The 18,942-nt window shown below is 40.8% G+C and overlaps 1 protein-coding gene across 5 annotated transcripts in view; it reads right to left on the reverse strand.

Moving 5' to 3' along the window:
- Positions 1-18,942, reverse strand: part of zfhx3b (zinc finger homeobox 3b) — a 123,053-nt gene that overhangs the window by 14,205 nt on the left and 89,906 nt on the right. For 4 of the 5 annotated variants that reach the window (XM_028402450.1, XM_028402447.1, XM_028402449.1 and 1 more), the window contains exon 6: positions 8,715-8,822. The exons of the other annotated variant lie outside the window; for it this stretch is intronic. In XM_028402450.1, the coding sequence (XP_028258251.1) occupies positions 8,715-8,822 (108 nt within the window). The remainder of the gene's footprint in view (positions 1-8,714; positions 8,823-18,942) is intronic. 5 annotated transcript variants of the gene reach the window in all.

Below are 18,942 nucleotides of genomic sequence, written 5' to 3' on the forward strand. Positions count from 1 at the left end.
AAGAGAGCAGACATGTCAAGACAAAGAGAGGACTTGGCAGCTTGGGAGCAGGTCAATCAATAACACTGTGGATAAAGGGCTTTGGAATGTCTTTCTTAAATGTGATATAAGTGCATTTAATGGGAATTGGGCAGGGGAAAACGTTGTTATCCACTGCATGTCTTCACATAAAAACACACACATTTTGCACTGCTGAGACATACAGGACATACAGCTGATGTGCTTTTTCAATGTTCAGTGCTTGTTATTTAACAAAGTATTTCTCCATAAACAGCTAATAAAAATATTGGTTTTCCACAGGGTGCAGATTCAGGTTTCACACTACCACCTATTTTCAGTCTTAACTTGAGACAAGGTACACAAACATCTTACAACATAATCACACAGGGAGAATGTGAATGATATTCACATTAATCTACTTTAAACACAGCTTGTTCCTGTAATCACTTTCCACTTGATGGACATCCATGGTCATGTTTGAATGTTAGTCATGTCAAATTATAGTCTTAAGTAGAGGCAGTACAACAACAATGATCCTAATATTTTGTTAGTCCTGCTATATTAAAAACAGACCTCAACCAAGTAAAATGTTGTATCAAACAGTGCCTACGGTTCCGGTGTAATTCTGTTTTGCAATTCACTTCAGTATGTTATAGTTTTGTGTTAGTGGCCTGTGACAAAGAGGAAAAATAGGACAGCGAGATGAGAAATCCTTTTTTCAATTCCCTAAGCAAACCTTGATACTTCCCCCAAAGCTGTGTTGCATGCTTTCATTTAAGATTTTCAAGACATACAAAAAAAAAGCCACCGGGCTCGATGATGGCATCAGACTGATGATTAGTCATAGCATATTCACAGAATAAAAACTACTGTATGCTCAGTCAGTGAAAATCTAAAGAAAGCCTGCAGTATTTTTTCAGGTGTTTTCTATTGTTTAAGTGTTAAATGTGATTATTATGCAATGCAAACCACACTAATAATAACAAAATACTTGGTCTGTTTGTCCTGTGTCTGCAGGGTAAGGACACACACAAAGAAACTACTCCTCTTGATAAATAAAGCTCACAAAGAAGCTCAATCCACATATTGGCGAGCTGCACTAGCACCTCACAATGTCACAGAAAGAACTCACTCTGAAACTTAAGGAGGTATCGTACCAACCCCTAACAAGCCCATAAAGAGTTAAATTTGGACCGATTTGTACAGTCCTGGAAGGGCAAATTGAGAACAGAGGGCATTGGTAGGGGAGGGGCGGTTTGGCAGGGGGTCAGGTTAAGCAGGGCTGACCACGCTGCTGCTTCAGACATTAAAATGTCAGCTCCAATCAAGACGAGGGCAGTTGAACTGATTACCCAGTGGGGGACCTGGCTTTGGACAGAGCAGCCTGCAAGTTCTCCCAGAGACACCGGGATCAGTGGTAGAGGCCCTATTAGGGTCCAGTCACAGTCAATCCTATTAAACACATCCGCCAATAAACAAAGGGAATGTTAAACAAAAGGAACCTCCCATTCCCTGACATTAACCTCTCAGTCATGGCACTGTCCTCACCAATTCCTCCTCAACTCCACTTCACTCCACTCCTACTTCGCCTGGACTCATCTCTCCAGGAAAACAAGAGAGGTCATTTGTGGTCACCTTCACATTTTAACTGTTTGTTTTTTGTGTCTAAAGTTGTAGGCTTCTAACTACATTTAAAAATTATACTTTTTACTTAAGGACACACAGACACAGTCTATTATGGTGACTTGCATATCATAATTAACAAATGTGAACTCTAAAGCATTTCTTAGCATAACTAATAAAGAACAAATAGAGGCATGTGTACCAGCTAATAAAACTCAAACATGTCTAATTACATTTCCTAGATATTATTTGCTACTAAAATCTAAGAGTGAATATCAGCAGTTAACTCATACGTACAGTAAATAAAGCATGAATTGAGTATCAAGCATCATCTCACCCTCATGATTAAGAGGATAAATATGACTGATTATAAGTATTTTCCACTTCCACAGCTGCTCAATTAGCACCAGAGAGGTGAAACAAGTGGCTGTTTATGCTAAGTCACCAAAGAGCTGCTGTGAAAGGGTCCAAACACACTTTTTAGTTCAGCATGTGAGCATGTGTCAGAAATAGAGAAAGTGAGCATGATAGAAGGGGTTAGGGAAGCTTACTCTGATGCACTTTCTCTCGTCATGGCCAATTAGAACTCTATAAATCTGATCAATGGCTTTCTCTTAAGAGTAGTACCCCCAACACTATCATCACCGGCACCGTGACTAACATCCAACTACTGTATCCTATTTTTTCTTGTCAAAGGTGATGGAAAAAGTGACTGAAACATTGAAAAGCTCAAAATGAAACAGACATAAACATGGCATGGATTGGACACTGTTGTCCAAGCACAGGTGTCTGCACAAGTGAGACACGGATCAACAAGATGAACAGGTGATCAGAACCAATGACCGAAACATTGTGTGCTGATGGAGCAGAGTAAAGGACTATTTCCGGAGGAACAATACACTTTGAAGAAGCAACAGAAGAGAGAGGAGCAGCTCCTGGTGAGATTTACAACAGATGTCAAAAATAGCTGACAACAATTAGAAGTACTGGTCTACTTATACTCTCTAATGTTAAACTGCTGGGAAAGACAGAGGAGCAGAACTTTAGTTTTTAATATTAACCTGCTGTCATAGTGGAACGTTACTTTTATTTGACTTCAGGTGAACTCTTGGGAGCTCAAAAAGACCAAAAACAGCAGCATACTTAAATAAATTGTTGATTACATCAACAATATCCCAAAGATGTCCCTCTCTGCGATGGGTCCCTGTCTGTCAGGGACCTGTCTCAAGGTGTCTGTATGTTTCCCAGACCTCCTCTGCCTGTTCTTTAGACACAGATCTCCTCTCCACGCCAGATTTTCTGACAGATACTGTACATAGAGTGGGCTTTTGTTTGAAAGCACAAAAGGCAGAGTGGAGAAAAAAACTAAGAGTCAATTAGGTGATTATTAATTCATGCCCCTTTTCCGTAAACCAGAGGCTTTTGTGCTGTCGAGTCCCGTAAGTGAATTGGACTTTGGCACCTTGTCTCTCCCCCATAGCTGGACTGTATTATTCAAACAGCAAAGGGGCTGTCAGCACACTGCTCCGGTCTCTGGAGCAATCACAGCCTTGTTGTGCTTTCATGGGGGGAAAAAAGATGGCTGCTGGACAGAGTGACTGACACAGCACTGACTGAATTAACCACAACAAGTCAGTGAAATCTTTCAGAAATGCAATCACAGCTGCTATTAATCTCTGTCCTTGTGAAAGGTTATCCATATTCCAAAACTAAAGTTACAAAGAACAAAAAACAAAACAAAAGAAAGATTTCTGCTGTTTTTAAGGGGAATTCCCCTCCTGCTTGTCCTTCTGACCTTCCTCCCAAAGTTCCTGTCCCGTCATGGCAGATTCAGATCCTCAGTTGTAAAACACATAACCTGTCCATGCCAGAGAGCCTGTCTGACTTTACTGTCACTTTGCCCAGAACAGCCACAGTCTGCCAGTCACTTTAAAAGTAAGCTCAGCCGTCAATTCTTCTGGAGCTTCTGTGGTACATTTACGTGTCTTCTGATCCCCAACTACCTAAAACCTTTCACCTTCACACTGCGGAGACCTTCCAACACGTCTGTGCTTCTTGCACCGTAGAAAATCCTCACTTCTATTCCCACAGCAAGTTGGCCATTATTATGGAGATGATTCAACTCCCCCAGTACTACAAGTCATTTTCTTTCAGTGCTATGCTAACAATACCTGAATATTGTCTTTTTCTTTTCCCCATTTCTATCCAGGTTTTTAATCTGTGTCAGAGCCCAAAGCAATAAAGGGCAGTGCTCAATTCCATCTTATATTTTGAGGGTAATTATTCTGCATTACTAAAAAGAAGAACACAGAAACCTTCACCTAAAAACCTGACACTGACCCTACATATAAAATTGTGTCCTATTATTTATAAAACACTAAGAGAATAGGGTTTTATGCATCCTAAATTCAGACGGGATATTAATTAGCAGAGATGTTATTAATCTATAGGCCACTGAACAGCAGGATGACAAGTTGTTCACCTTTACAGGACACAGCATTGTTGCTCGGCTATTACACACCCTGTGGTAGAACTCATAAACATCGAGCTTTCAGGGAGGCGCCTCACAAACAAGGACAATTTATGGCCTATTATCTTCAAAGACAAAAGGAATTATAATTTGAGGGATGACAAACACTGAAAGGACGTGATATGAATATGTAAACCTTTTCACTGTTCGGTCTCCTGATTTCTTATTAGTGCTTAGGCTTTAAAAGCAACAACAAATCACCGCTGCACTGAATGTCTCCCAATTTAAAGTCACAATAACATAAACTTGAATAATTTGATTGTGGAGCTAACCATAAACATGCTGTTTCAACTTTCAACTGTGGCTTACACTAAGCATTAGCACTGTTGATAGCACTGTGTCAAGCAATTCATAACATTTGGAATGTGTTTCTGAATATGGAGCACAGCATAAAAAAAGAGCAGACTGCAATGCCACAGTGCTGCGTCTAGGGGATGCTAATCATCTTCTTCATTATACAGATTAAATGCAGCAGCTGCAGAATACACCACAACCTCCTGCTTCTCTTACACACAGCATAGCTGAAGGTGCATATGTGCTCGCTGGTGCATATATACACAAAAACAGGTGGATTTATGTGCACATACAGACACACAGAGTAATATATGTAAACACATCCAGCTGCTCAGTCTTCATTTTAGACAGATTCTCAGGTTAAGAGCCAATGTTTAACCAGAGCTGTGACAAAACACAAGAAAAGAAACACAGCACAGATTTGGCAAATTCTGCAGAGAAAGGCACAGTGCAGCCAAATGAATATGTTAAACATCTGCTAGTTTTAACTAAATCTCATAACAAACCAACCAAACAAAAGTCCACAGTGTGTACTTTGGACCTTCTGTGGGTGTAGTTCTATTTAATTGTGCATAAATTTAGATTTCATCAATTAAAAATATTTGAGAAGTAAAAGCTTTTGGGCAGAATGAAGTATATGAAAACACCACAACTATTTGTACATTTGCAGTGTAAAAACAGTGCGCAATCAAATCCTAAACTGGAACCTGCATTTCACCTTTAATTGGTGCTTTACAAAACTTTGTCACAACACTCCTACTCACTTAGCTTAACAACAGTAATAGACATACAATGGGATTTGTAAACAGCAATACATACATTTTAACACAGCAGCAGCAGCACAAATTACATGGAATTCATTTAGCTGTAAATGCAGTCACCTATCTTCAAAAGCCTGTATATATAATCTAGTTAACCAGGTATAATTAGCCAGGACTCACAGGTTCCAAGGTTACACAATGTCAATGACACACTGTGCATATGTCTGTGTTCCATATTTCCCTATTTCCCTATTTATTTTTATTTTATATGTCTGTCATGTCTCTGAGGTGTTACAGGTCGCAGAATGTGACCCAGACTGAATTATAATTTCTCATCCCCTTGCCTCCACCACCTTGCACCAGCTCCCACAAATTGAATGTAAGGAAAGACATGAAAAAGAACTACTCCCTACTCCCTACACACACCCACACCCTTTTCAATACAACCTTTCCCATACATTTATGTTAAATATGTCAAATCACACCGCGTTCAAGTCTGCGGGTGCATTAACAATCCCCCTGTTTCCTCCTCTTTCACTTTCTGCTCTCCTCACCTTCCTCTCTCTCACCTACACTCATCACCTTTTCCGCCTTTCTGCTTGCTGCATTCCCATACATTCAGCTGCTGCATAAATACACCACCTGCTTTAATGAAGGCAAGGATCTCCGTTCCTGTGCAGAAGCTCTTCCCTTTTAGCCTGTGCTGCCTCAGCTAGGTGAAGAAAGTGTGAGGAGAGGGGGAAAGAGGCTCATGGCTATACCCATTTATACATATTTCATACCTAGCATTAAAAATGACCCTTTGAATTACTAATCACAGCGGATGGTTCGGATGCAGCTGCCGCCACCATGAACACCAATGTCCAAATAGGTCAGGATTTTAGAATTTTAGGTATTTTGGATGTTGAAACATTTTCTTTTTTCTGCCTGGATTGATACTATTCTGTAACGTTGCACTGCATGCGCCACTGGTGGCGTATGACGTTTACATATGTCTGCATGCCTTAACATGCACATATATGTAGTATCTTTGGGATTAAAAAAAAAAACAAAAACAAAAAAAAACCTATGAAATAATGAAGGCATCTTTCAAGAGTTGACATGCAGAATACATATGCATTTTACAAAGGCGTCTGATGTACCTCTAAATGATTTTAATGAATACTGAGGAGCTGCAGAACAAGAAAGGAAAAATAAGATTGACAGTGGCTTTAAAAAGGAGGAAGCCTTTTTTCTGTGTTCACTAATGCTGTCTGTCTGACAGTGACTGTCATTTGTAAAGGAACAATGTTGTGCTCTGTTCCAACAGCTACATGACAACGATGAGAAGAAATACTTCAGTAGTTCTAATGATGGACCTTAGAAACAGCTCAGCCTGCAGACAGTGTGAAACTGAGCACCTTTCATACAAATAACAGGTTGGCCAAGGCGCTCGTACACCATATTTGAACATAAAGGCCATCTGTGTGTCTTCTGTGACCAGCCCAAACAAATGCTCCTCTGTTTACCACATACATTGTAAGAACCTCCTTGCAGGATTTATATATATATATATATATACATACACTTGCTCTGAATGGGCATTGTATTCATCAATCACAAAAAAGTTTGAAGTATAAAAAGAGACCCTTCCATTAAACTACAGCTGTCTACCTTTTGCTGACAACACAGCCTTGAACCCACCACTCCAACCTACCTACCCACCTTTTTTTTCACTGACATCAAACAGAACCTCAGACCTGGTTCCCTAATGCAATGCTATTTTTAACTAAGCGTTTCTAATAAGCTGCTGGGAAGCTGTAAATTTTTCATATGCAAGCACATATTTCCTTTGTGAAAACACAGAAACACACTTATTTGGTGATTAGCGACTGACAGAGGGGAGGAAAGGAACTGAATATGCTTGTATCAAATTGCATGCCTTTCAAAAAGGAGGAATCCTAATGCGAGGAGTCGTCTTCCTGTGCACCACAGGTATGAGTGAATTATTAATCGGCCAGCTCATTTTAATGCTTTTTAAAGTGCTTTATTTTGATGTGCTAAAACATACTTTTAGCCATATTCAGTCAGGCATGCATATCATTATTTCTTCCATCAAAGAAGAGTGTCGCCCTTTCAAAGAGCACAAACAACTCAGCCTCATTTAAAATAGAAGTTCGAATATCAAAGACATTTTACAAAGGCTGGGCTTCAAACACTGTGATGAAGTTTTTTTTTCTTTTTTTGCTGCACTTTATAAAAACTTAGGTATGCAAAAGGTCTGAATTGTTTTCCAGCTTTTAACCTGACTAGAGTAAATCAAAACATCCTGCAGTAACACAAGAAGTTAGACAAGTGAAAAGCATCTTTCCAGGCCTGTTACTGTTCAGTGTCATCATTATCAGAAATCTTTTCTATTGAATAAGAGATGTCTTAACTGCCAGCACTGTTTTTCCTAACACGGGCATACAAAGTAAATTGTGCATAAAAGGGAAAATGAAACTAAATTTCGTTTACACTGCTTGAGATATCTGAAAACAATCTGTGAGCTAAACTCTACATGTATGATTAGATGAGTGATGCGGGACTTCTTTTTCATTCAACATGTTTTTCTGAGGATGCTTCATGATTCATTCTACATCTTTGAAAAAAGTAACTACACACACATCAGTATTAGTTTTATAAATTGCTTGTTTGTTGCTAGTAATATAAGTTCTACAAACAACAGAACCACAATCATAACTTGCACTGTGCAGTTCTGTTAAAACAACGCAGGGCCTTCTCTAGAGGGCCTACAACTACACTCAAATCCCCAGCATCCTGCACAGTTTAACTTTCAAAATACAAACAACATACAAACAATCTGCACATGCATTACTCAAACATGTATTTAAACAGTAACCTAATAGTTGTTGATTATTTGTAATATTAAAATTCTAAAAAAATCCCCAAATCTTCAAAGCTCAACATCAGAGAGAGTTTGGGCCTAAAGCCCCTCCTCTCACACTAAGTCCAGCCCCCCCGGAGTAGGAGTCACCACCTACAGCTATCAATGAAGAGGATCACAGATAAAAACCATCCTGATCTGATAACATTAAACGCAGGTAAGTGCTGTCTGTTCTTCGTTTTTTTTCTGTGTGTACAAGTGGAGCATGGGGCAGTGCTGTCACATGTGCACACATGGCACAGTTGGAATTACACATGCAGGCCCTGCTCTTCACATCACCCATTGATCAAAGACAAAACACAGGTCACATGGCTCCTGCACGTATTACTCAAATTGACAGTTTATCCCAACTGCAACTGATGAAATGTAATGGGTGGAAACATGCAGCATGGAAGGGTAGCATTTGAAAATTAGGGAGTTAAAAAAAGTGTTTTCTGCTTAAAAAGGCCCTAAATGTTTTGTTAAAATGTGTTTTAATTAAACTAGACAAAAGGCCTGTTGTTTAGGACCATTCAACTGCAGTGCCACATGATTCCTGTGACTAGTATCCCCTAAATATGTGTGTAAATATTGGCCTTACCTGTCCCTTTGGTGAGCTCCTTCTCCCCCCCACTTTCTCTGTCTTTGGTTTGGTCCTCCTGGTCTGTGGTGGTCTCACTAGCAGCCTCCACATCCTCGCTCAGCTCTCCTGAAGGGGGAGGGAGAACGGGATATGTAAATCACCACGCCATCAGAATTGGTGGAAGCACTTAAAGGGACGGCAGCGTTTTTTTCTATAGGAGCTTGCAACAATTACATTTGCTGACACACAGTTGCAAGGCTGGCAGACAAAGAGGGCAGAATCTGCTTTCTGCTTTCTGTCCTGTGCTGTCTGATCATCACTGTGAAATTTATTTTGACTCCAATTATAAAATCAGATGTGAAAATAAGTAAGTAAAGGGGGAAAGGCAAAAAAAATTACTATTACTATTACTAGTACTATTGATATTTGTATTATCATCCTCATATCCATGTATTCAAAACACAATGACAGAAATGTGGCTTACTCTGCTTAATATGGACACAAAATGTGGAAGAAAACGCACATGTGAACTGAAGTAAACAGATGGAAAAATGATTGTGTGCACCGTATCCTTCAGGAGAACGACCTTATATTAGTCAATCTCCCATCCCCCCCCCCCCCCCCCCCCCCCCACACAACACACACACTTTACTGTCCTCTGCTGCAATGTGCTAGGTTACTTACCAATACAAACGTCATTTCACTTCTGTTATTCTACTACAGCAAAAAAAAGAAAAAGAAAGGAATAAAAAAAATCATAAATATTTAAAACTTCCAGAGCCACAATTCATTTTATTTTTATGCCAAGTCAAAGGCAGAAATCCCCTGTAACCACCTTAAAAGCCTCAGCTCGATATATCAGGCCATTTAGGCACATCGAAGTCCAAACAATGGATATCCAATAACGTCATTTGTAAGTAACACACAGAGGAAAAGATAGCAAAAACAGATAATAAAAAGGGCATCAATCTTGTTTATTTCCCTCCAGTGCCCCCTGAACATCCCCTCTGCCTGTTAAGTTTGTTTAAAAGTAGTGGGACTTGCATGCAATAGCATTGATTTGACAACAGTAAACTAGGCCGCAGTCAATAGGCCCTATCAGTTATTACACAAGTCAGCTAATTCTCAGCAAATGTACTTAAATGCTCTTTTGAAAATGCTTTCATGCTTAGGTCTCTACTCTATGAGCTATTGATATATTGACAAAGCTACAACAGCTACTGAAATATCCTGTTCAAGTATGCAGCCCTGCAGTCATCACACATCCAATCTTAGCTCACCACATGACTAGCCACAGCCAAAACCACTTTTATGATGTTACATTATCCACAGCACTCACTGTTTACCCTGACAGTTATGAAACATTGCATATGCTGTTGACATCATATTCTCAAAGCGTGCGTCATTATCACAAATACACAAATAAAGGAAAACATGTTTTTCATTAGCTTAAATAAAAAGGTCAGCTATTTACAAAAGTATAAAGCAAAACATTTTTTTTATTATGTGTAAAATCTATTCTTTTAATTAAGGTTAAATGAATGCACATTATAGCTGCAAAATTATAAAAATGCTCCATTATTCTAAAAACAAATGGATGCTTTTGTATTAGGAATTATTTAAAGAAAAAACAGTCACAAGTGGAAAAAACCTTTGTGTCACTAAAAACACAATAGCCTTATCCTCCATTTCCTGCCTGCTGATACAGTTGCTGTAGGAAACAGCTGTTCGAGCAGAGTGATGGGCGTATGGATTCTGCTGTTACACATTACACATCCTGTGAGCCTGTGTTTAAATAAAGATATTTAAAATGGATGACTGGCTCCAAATAAAAAAAGAAGCACATTTAAGTGCTCCTTAGATCCTACACACGAATACATTTTTATTCTGTTATTTTTATCCATATTTCTATTATGTTTCCAAGGCAACCTGCGAATTCCATCCAGTGCTGCTGCCCATCCCACGTTGGTAAGGCGGTTCTTAAACATTCCCAGAAAACCAGAGATCTGCGGCAGAGTACCAAAATCCCATCTAACTCCTGCCTGCATAAATCTCCACAACTGTGCAAGAATTAGGATGCTGCACAGCTGCATAGGTGCTCAGATTACAAAATAATCCCCAGGTAAATTTTCTCACCTTTAAAAACGGGGCAAGGTGTCATTTCTTAGCGATGTGACACTTGTAGTGAGACTAATTCCCCACCTACACATTCATACACATCTTGTGCTTAAACATTGCTGTGATAGGCAGCCAACATTCTAATGCTATTCAGCTTCCACGTACCCACCCCCAGCAGACACACACACTGCACATGTGTGCACTCATATCTTTTCTATACTTATTTATTTAGATGTTTTACCAGCGAATGACACTTTTAGCACACACACGACATCCAGCCCATTCATAATTTATGCAGAAATGCAGACATTTAATTCCAGAAGCACCGTTACATCTTTAAGTGGCAAATGTCTTTGCCTATTTCTTGTCTCATTTACAACAGTATTACAGAATGATTAAAGCTAGGCTGACTATAATTAATGAAAGGTCATGAGTGGCCTAAGAGTAGGATGCAAATGGAAGAGACACTAAAACTGTAGCCATAGATTAACTCTGGAAATAGATTAGGAGAAACACTCAAAGCTATGGCAGTGGGCCATTTCTAACCCAAATCTGAGAGATGTAAAGGACAATAGCCTGAAGGCTGTCTTCTAATTAATTGTCTTCATTAACAATCCTAATACAATGATATGAAACAGTTCCATTAATCTAATCATGCAAGCTGAATAAGCCCATTGCCGACACAGAGATTACACTCATCTGTTCTGAGCGTATAAATATCAGCTTTGCTCTGCCAGTCACTCAGTGGGGACAGTTCATGGGCTCTCTGTTCCAGCATCTCACAGACAGACACACACTCACACACAGACATACGCACACACACTCACTCACTCATACACCATCTAGGCTCTTGGCAGCCTTCTCCTCCTGTGTTTTGCCAGTGGGTGCAGAGACTTAATCAGACCCATAGGTGTCACTCTATACAAGCTGGGAGAGAGCAACTTGCTCACACGCATTAATGAGGTGCGGGGGAAGGGGGCTGAACAGCAACAGACAGAAACACACGGGGAAGAGGGAAAGGAAAGAAATATGGGGAGATGACAAAAGCAGATGCTATGCAAGAGCCGTCCGGTGAAGATGAGACACTGAAAATGGCAAGATTACCTTCAGATGAGAGAGAGCAGCCTTCCTTTCCCCTGAAGAGCAGTGATTACACTAATGCTAATCAGACTGACAAGCACAAACGGCCTAATAAATAATTGATGGTAACCACTGCACTTTCCAGTATTCCTTCCCAGACTGTAGAGAAGAGCAGCAGCAAGTAATAATAGTCACTCTAGATATCTTTCAGTAGGTCAGGCTCCTCCTCCATCCTCGGCCTCAGCAGAATATACAGTTGTGATGATAACTGCCTTTCTTAAAGTAGAGATTTCCGGTCCTACCTGAGAATGGCTCCAGTGTTCCTCAAAACAGCAGTGACAGCCTGCTCTTTTTTCTTGCATATACAGTATCTCAGTCAACAACACTGTCTTATCTATCTCGCTTGGCTTTCGTAAGTCATGGAGAACCAGCGCGGGGGCTGAACTGAGCTTCTCCCTCTCCCCGGCTCTCGAGTACTGGAAGAGAGGGTTGATCTCTGCTTCGCTCTGGGCTCTTGTGTAGAGCTGTAAGTCTAAGCTCTCATTACTCTCATTATGATTATTGAGGCTGTTGTTATCATTTTAACCAGGTGTCACAGGACTGCACTGTAAATCAGAGAGGTGTGCTTTATCCGAGGCCGGACAGCTTCCTTTTCTTTAGCGCTGCACTGTCGGATAAAAAGCAATCTTATTTCACACTTCACAGACTCTATCTTTCTCCCCTACTACTTCTTTTAAAAATCCCCCTCTTGCTCCCCCATCATCCCTTGCACCCCTTCCTTATATCAAAGTTGGCCTGACTCTGGACTAGAGGGTGCAAAATGAAAGTGACAGGAGGGTACCATGGGACAATGAGACACAGGACCCATGCTGAGAGCTTTCATGCATTGTCCGCTCTTCATATCAGCACCTCTGTGCCCCCATACACAAGACCCTCTTTAAAAGCACAACACACAGGAAAACACTACACCCCCCTCCCCTCGTAACCCCTCCCGTCTCAGCACACAAGCTCTCTCCTTACGTCCTCACAAGCTACACCTTATAAAACCACAACTGAGCAAAACATGCCCACAACCTAGCCAGAGACAAGAGGGGCAGCCAATAAACCACAACATGGTATTATCAGTAACAATAACACTGCACTACATAGAGCAGAATTAAAATGTGAGCACATGGTACGCTGTGTAAAAAAATTGCTTGCATGTATGTAAACATTCATACCAAGAATGAAAGTAAAAACACAAATGATTACAGTTCAGATTCAAGGGAGTAGAAAAATACACCAAACACTAGGTCTGCCACACACACACACACAAAATGAAAGTCTCTGTGCTCCTCTTTTCTCACTCATGCTCTCTCACACTTCTCTCCCACACACTTTCACATTTTGAAAGGAAAGAAGCTACCTCAGCGCTGCTGGTCAGAGTTACGTGTTAGATTCCTGACCTGTCTATGGGGGGACTTGCTGGCCTCTCCCTGCTGGCCCTGCTGTGACCTCAGGATCTAAATGTGAATGAATACTTTGTGTCTCCAAGGGGCTGAGGGCAGAAGGGAGGTGGGGGAGGAAGGGTGGGGGGCAGCAGAGGAGGAGGTGCAGAAGATGAAGGAGGGGTTCAGGGGTAGGGGAAGCTAATAACTTAAACAAAAAAAAACTTTAAACAGCAAGTTAATCACAAACAGCAGTGATAGCTCATACTGCCTTAGAACAATATCGCAGCAACCCCCTCTTCTGCTGCTCCTCTTGGTCTCTAACACTCCCCAAACCTCCACACAACACTTAATTTGATCCCCCTAGCATTTCAGTGGCATTTTTGAGGGATGCTTACTGGATTCAGGTCACAAAGAGTTTTTTTAATACTATTGTTTAACTGAGAATAAAACACACTAAACTGACTAAATTTCTTTCTTTTTTGTGGTCTTTACTAATTTAGGAACTGTTAGTGAGCACCATGTAACACATTAAATATTTTCCCTAATGCGTTATCTCATGGGAAATCACACTAATTAGAAATACTTCTCATGATAATGGCATGTTTAGATACATTACAAATAAAGTGGATAAGTGAGTGCTGCTCTAGTTATTCTCTCTTTGTGTTTTACTTGAGTGATGAAGGAGAGGAGGATCTAGGTTAATGTGGCTACACAGGGACTGAGCATTCAGGGACTGCTCACTCTTCTGCCCCATCTAACACACACACACACACAGATACGCACTTCCTTGAATGCCCAAGATGATGGCTGCTAACGAACACATATTATGTCCACAATGGAAGATGCAGGCTGTACTTTTCCCTGCTAGGACGGTGGGCTAAAAGCCCGAATGGGGGGGCAAAAGCATCACAGGGCCATGCTCTTCCATCTACTCTGCCTGAGGGACATTGTCCTGCACAAAGAATCACTCTGCCTTTCTGCACTGCCACCCCCTGCCATGCATTTATGCTTATTGTCGTCCACTGCTGCATCTTTTTTTTTTCTTTTTCCTCCAGCTCACACAACAATGCCTTCACCTATTTGCAGCTATTCAAAGGCACCAAACAGAATTGGGGTGGGCAGACAGAGTGTGGTGGTGGCTAAAGGGGTGACTGGAAAAAAAAGAAAAAAAACATCACCGCTGTCATGAAGGGCAATCACATCAACTCTGAAATATTCACCAGTGGGTTGGAAAATGCGATGGTACAGTTATGACAGGCGAACAGGCGACTCCCCCACTCTAGCCCACATTCCCCCGCCCCTGTGTCCATCAGGGCGGAAGCGCGATGGACACTCTGAATATGTATAACCCGGAAAATGTATTGATTTTTCATTTGGCAAAAAGGGACACAAAAATCACATAACCTGAAACTGTCACAGCTCTTTTGTTCATAGCTCATCTCTCCTGATGTTTGCCTTTTGCCACAAACTCTCTTTAATTACCAGGTACAGTGAGCTTCAGAGCCTTTCTCCACAGAGACACAGCCACATACAGCCTGCTGGGCTTAACAAGACAGCCCACATCTATTATATATGACATACACCCAGCAGCTTTTGTTTCATATCTGACTAATAAGCGTACTGAATATGACTATACCCACAGTTTGTTTTGTTATTATGCACACACAATACAGTGCAAAAAGCTTCCTTGAAGAAAACCTTGAAAATTAAAAAATATGGCATGCCACGTTAGAGATGGCTCCTTTAATATTAAAAGCTAATGTTCGGATAGTCCCAGCGTTTATTTGATGTGCTTTTCTGAAGCACTTCTGCTTAACATGAAATTCTACTATCGATCGAAGTTTTCCCAGGTAACAGGCAGGTGCTTGTATGTTTGTCTGAGTGTGTACACTTGTGTATGTGTGTGTCCATTAACAGGTACTTATCTGTTTATCTCTCCTTTTAGGCACTGCAGACCAGTACAGTGGACTGTCTGAAAAAGATCTCTGTCTGTCGATTTATCGAATGCACCATTTGCATATCTTTGTAGTGCTTCCATCTGCCTGTGGACTGTTCTGTGGAGGTATTAGCTCAGAAAATCAATGTTGCCATGGTTGGATGTATGTAGCCCCTACCTCGGCGCGTGTTGGGAGTCCGGCTCGTATCTCCCACATGGGTCCTATTTACATGAGTCCTGCCGGCAGAGGCTTCCCTGCCAGTTCTTCAATCTTTGTAAACTTAAAGTACATAAACACATTTTTCAGCATGCCCCCACCACAGTGGGCCGGTTTGCCATCCTCCTCTATGGTCATACTGCCTCCCTGTCTCCATCCACAGCCCTGGGCTTGACCGTGTGTTTGTTTATGAAAGCGTACGGAGAGATAAAACAGAATCCGAGGGGGTTATGAATACCAATTTTGCTAATCAATTTTATTTAAAATATAAAATATAGGGTATCATTGATGTGTTTGCTCTCAAAGGTTTAACGCCGTGCTAAGTTCAGATGTTCCAGGAGAGTTGAGAAGAGAGGTGGAGGATGGTGTGAGTTCATGTTTTATTTATTACACGTATTTTTATTTATTACATCATACAGCTGTTCGTTTACAGTGTGGGGGGACCTTAATATGGATATATATTTTAGAGAGATAGAGACTACAGTGGATACGCTGCGCAACTTTTTCTCTAACAACTGCCCGACTGGTTGCTCATAGCTAATTGCTAAAGAAATCCAATGATTACACTGCACAGGCACTTTAAAACATCCATGAGAGTGCTGCCACTTATTGAAAAAAAGCTCTCTACCTCTATCCATTCAGTTTCTAATACAAATCAAACATAGGGAGCTTTCTTTCACCATTTGTCTTTCTTTCTGTTCCTCTTTGCATAGCCCATCCATTACTTTCACATGAAATATGAAAAGGCAATATCCTCTCTGTGTTTGTACTGAAGCGTAATGCGATTGTGTTGTCATTTATAGGAAATAATCACAAACCTCTCTTTCATTTTCCAGTTCAAATAACCATGAAAAATTAGCCTTCAATGTCAGGGAGGACAACAAAGGGATGCACACAGACTATTGCTACACTACCGCGCTTGACATTTCTCCTTAATAGGAAAACGGGTGGTTGTTTCTATCTTTCTTTTCCAATCGTTTTCCTTTTCTAAACTCGTAAATTTAACCTAATTAAAAAGTTCTCGACTCAGATCTTTGCTAATATTTTCTGCGTCTTCATCCAGCGTGCAGGATCTGTATGTTGGACAGAAAACTCTGGTCCCATGCACACTGCACCGTGCTCATTAGCACCCCTACCTCTGTCTGTTAATGGCTACTGTTTTGAAGGGAGATGTCGCCAGACAACCACTATGGGGCCGAGGTCGCCGTGACTACCGTCCGGCAGCCTAATAGATAAATAATTCAGGAGCTATCAGACTCCCTGGCAGCAGAGCTGTCCCAAAAACACACACACTCAGGACACAGCTTGTAACGGCCTTCCTAACTGATCAGCATTTAGATCTTACAAATGATGCACAACTGGATGTCTGTACAAGACCACACACAATTAGCCTTAGCTGTATTCTGAGGATCCTTTTAATTCAGAGAAATCTTTATTTTCAGTGTGAGAATCAAAGTAATGGTAATTGCCTTCTGTAATATTGCCATTAAATGCTTAATAGGCAGGTTGTTTTCCGCTGTAATTATGTACAAAATAATCAACCAACTTTGGAGTGCAATTAGAGGAGATACATTTAAGCAAGTTTCCTTTTTGCTTGGAAGCTTGATACAGTCAAATAGAACAAACCTGGATCTCAACACCGCAAGGTGGATAACATACAAAGCAGACAGAGTGACTATACTGGCACAGGTCCGCACCTATCTTAAAAGACTCAGTGTCAACCTCTTTGTTCCTGTGAAAAGAGAGAAAATTATGACTCTACCAAAACTAGATAACAAAATTTCATCTAGGTGCCTATTCAAATGCAGTGTTATGACATAACACTTATCCTTATTTGCATATTTTAAAAACTGGATTTCATCTGCTTGTGTAGCTTGTGATGCATATAATGAAGTTTTTTTTCTAAAAAGGCTAATGAAAAAAGACCCATCTCAGGCAATTAGCTGCTTCCTTATTCACTTCTTGCAATGTATTAATTTATTATCCCATAATTCATGCAGCGTTATTTATTTATTTGATTATGAAAACACCTTACAGCTTTAATTACTAAATAGAGCCTGGGCTTAGATGATGGGATTCAACGCACTAACTGAAGCATCATCTGAACTTCTAATCTTATAGTCAACCTTGTATTGATCTGAGCCTGAGTATGCCATGTGCTTTTGATTTTACCTGAGATTTAAAAATGTGTCAGAATGACACTTGACAGCACCGGCCCACACAGTTCACCCCGGATGGTGGCTTCTTTTTTTACTGTAAAGTTTATTCAAATGACTGCTCCTAGCACTTGTTTAGTCGAGTGTACACTCTGAGTGTGGGTCAGATTTTCTCTGTTCCTAGTCACAGTTCAACGATTGTTGATAATAAGAGGACAGATCTATCCAAAATGTTCAAAAAGCTACACCATTTAAAAGGGTATACCTGTGTGCATTACATGTAAGCAAAGTTAGCTTTTGTCCTATTCTTCACGAGCATGTCATAATACTGAGAAAATGGGCTGAGAGCTCCTAGAGGGGTGGAACTGTGCTGCCCGCTGTGCTGCTCTCCAGAGAAGGAGACTTGGAGTGATTACAGTCAAACACTGCTACTCAGTTATCTTTGGCTCAGCCACAGGAGAGGGAGAAGACGAGACAGGATAGGGAAAAAAAGGAACTGATGATGTGGCTAAAACACGGGCCAGCTGTTCAGAAATGACTAGTAGTGTCTGATACTGTTCTTGTAACATTTACCCTATGCTAAAAATGAAAACCCACAACACTCCAGTAGCAATCACTGAGGCTAAAAGATCTGTCTGATGTCCACAGGCTACAAGACACCCTTTACCAAAAGGTACATTCCCAAACACTGTCAAGAGCAGTTCTGTACAGAGGAAGGGATATTATTAAAGAGACATCTCAAATGTCCTTGGACTCTGAAGTGGAGGCCAATTAAATGGCTTTCCTGCATCCATTTTGTGCCGAGTGAACAGGTATGAAGTGGGGGGAGGGGACTTGATGGCAGCTAGGATTAAGTGAGGAGAGAGCAGAGCTCGCTGGCAGGAAGGTGCAGTACCTGGTCAGCCTGACTCCACTCAATGCATTTTTAATTCATGCACGTTTGCGGAATATTATGATGACACAACATCACGTAAATTAAGGCGATTCTAACTTTTAGCAGGAAACTGCTAAAGGATCACCACTGCAGCATTTGTAAAACATCAGATTCTCCTTCCCTCCTCCTCCTCCGTTTAATGCTGACTGTGCATATAGTTATGGAAATGAGCAGATCTGTGTTATGGAGTCCCTAGCCTCTCTAAGGCATGGTCAGGGATTAACAACCTCTACCCTATGGAGACCTAGGCTGCTGCTAAATTGGAACTGTGCTATACCACATCTTGCATTTCCAGTGTATGCATGCATGGTTGTTAGTGTTGCTGTTGTTTTTATAATGGGTGCTGTTATTGTCCTCGCTACAGAAGACTCTTCT

The sequence above is a fragment of the Parambassis ranga genome, chromosome 3 (assembly GCF_900634625.1).
Source record: "Parambassis ranga chromosome 3, fParRan2.1, whole genome shotgun sequence".
Classification (NCBI taxonomy): Eukaryota; Metazoa; Chordata; class Actinopteri; family Ambassidae; genus Parambassis; species Parambassis ranga.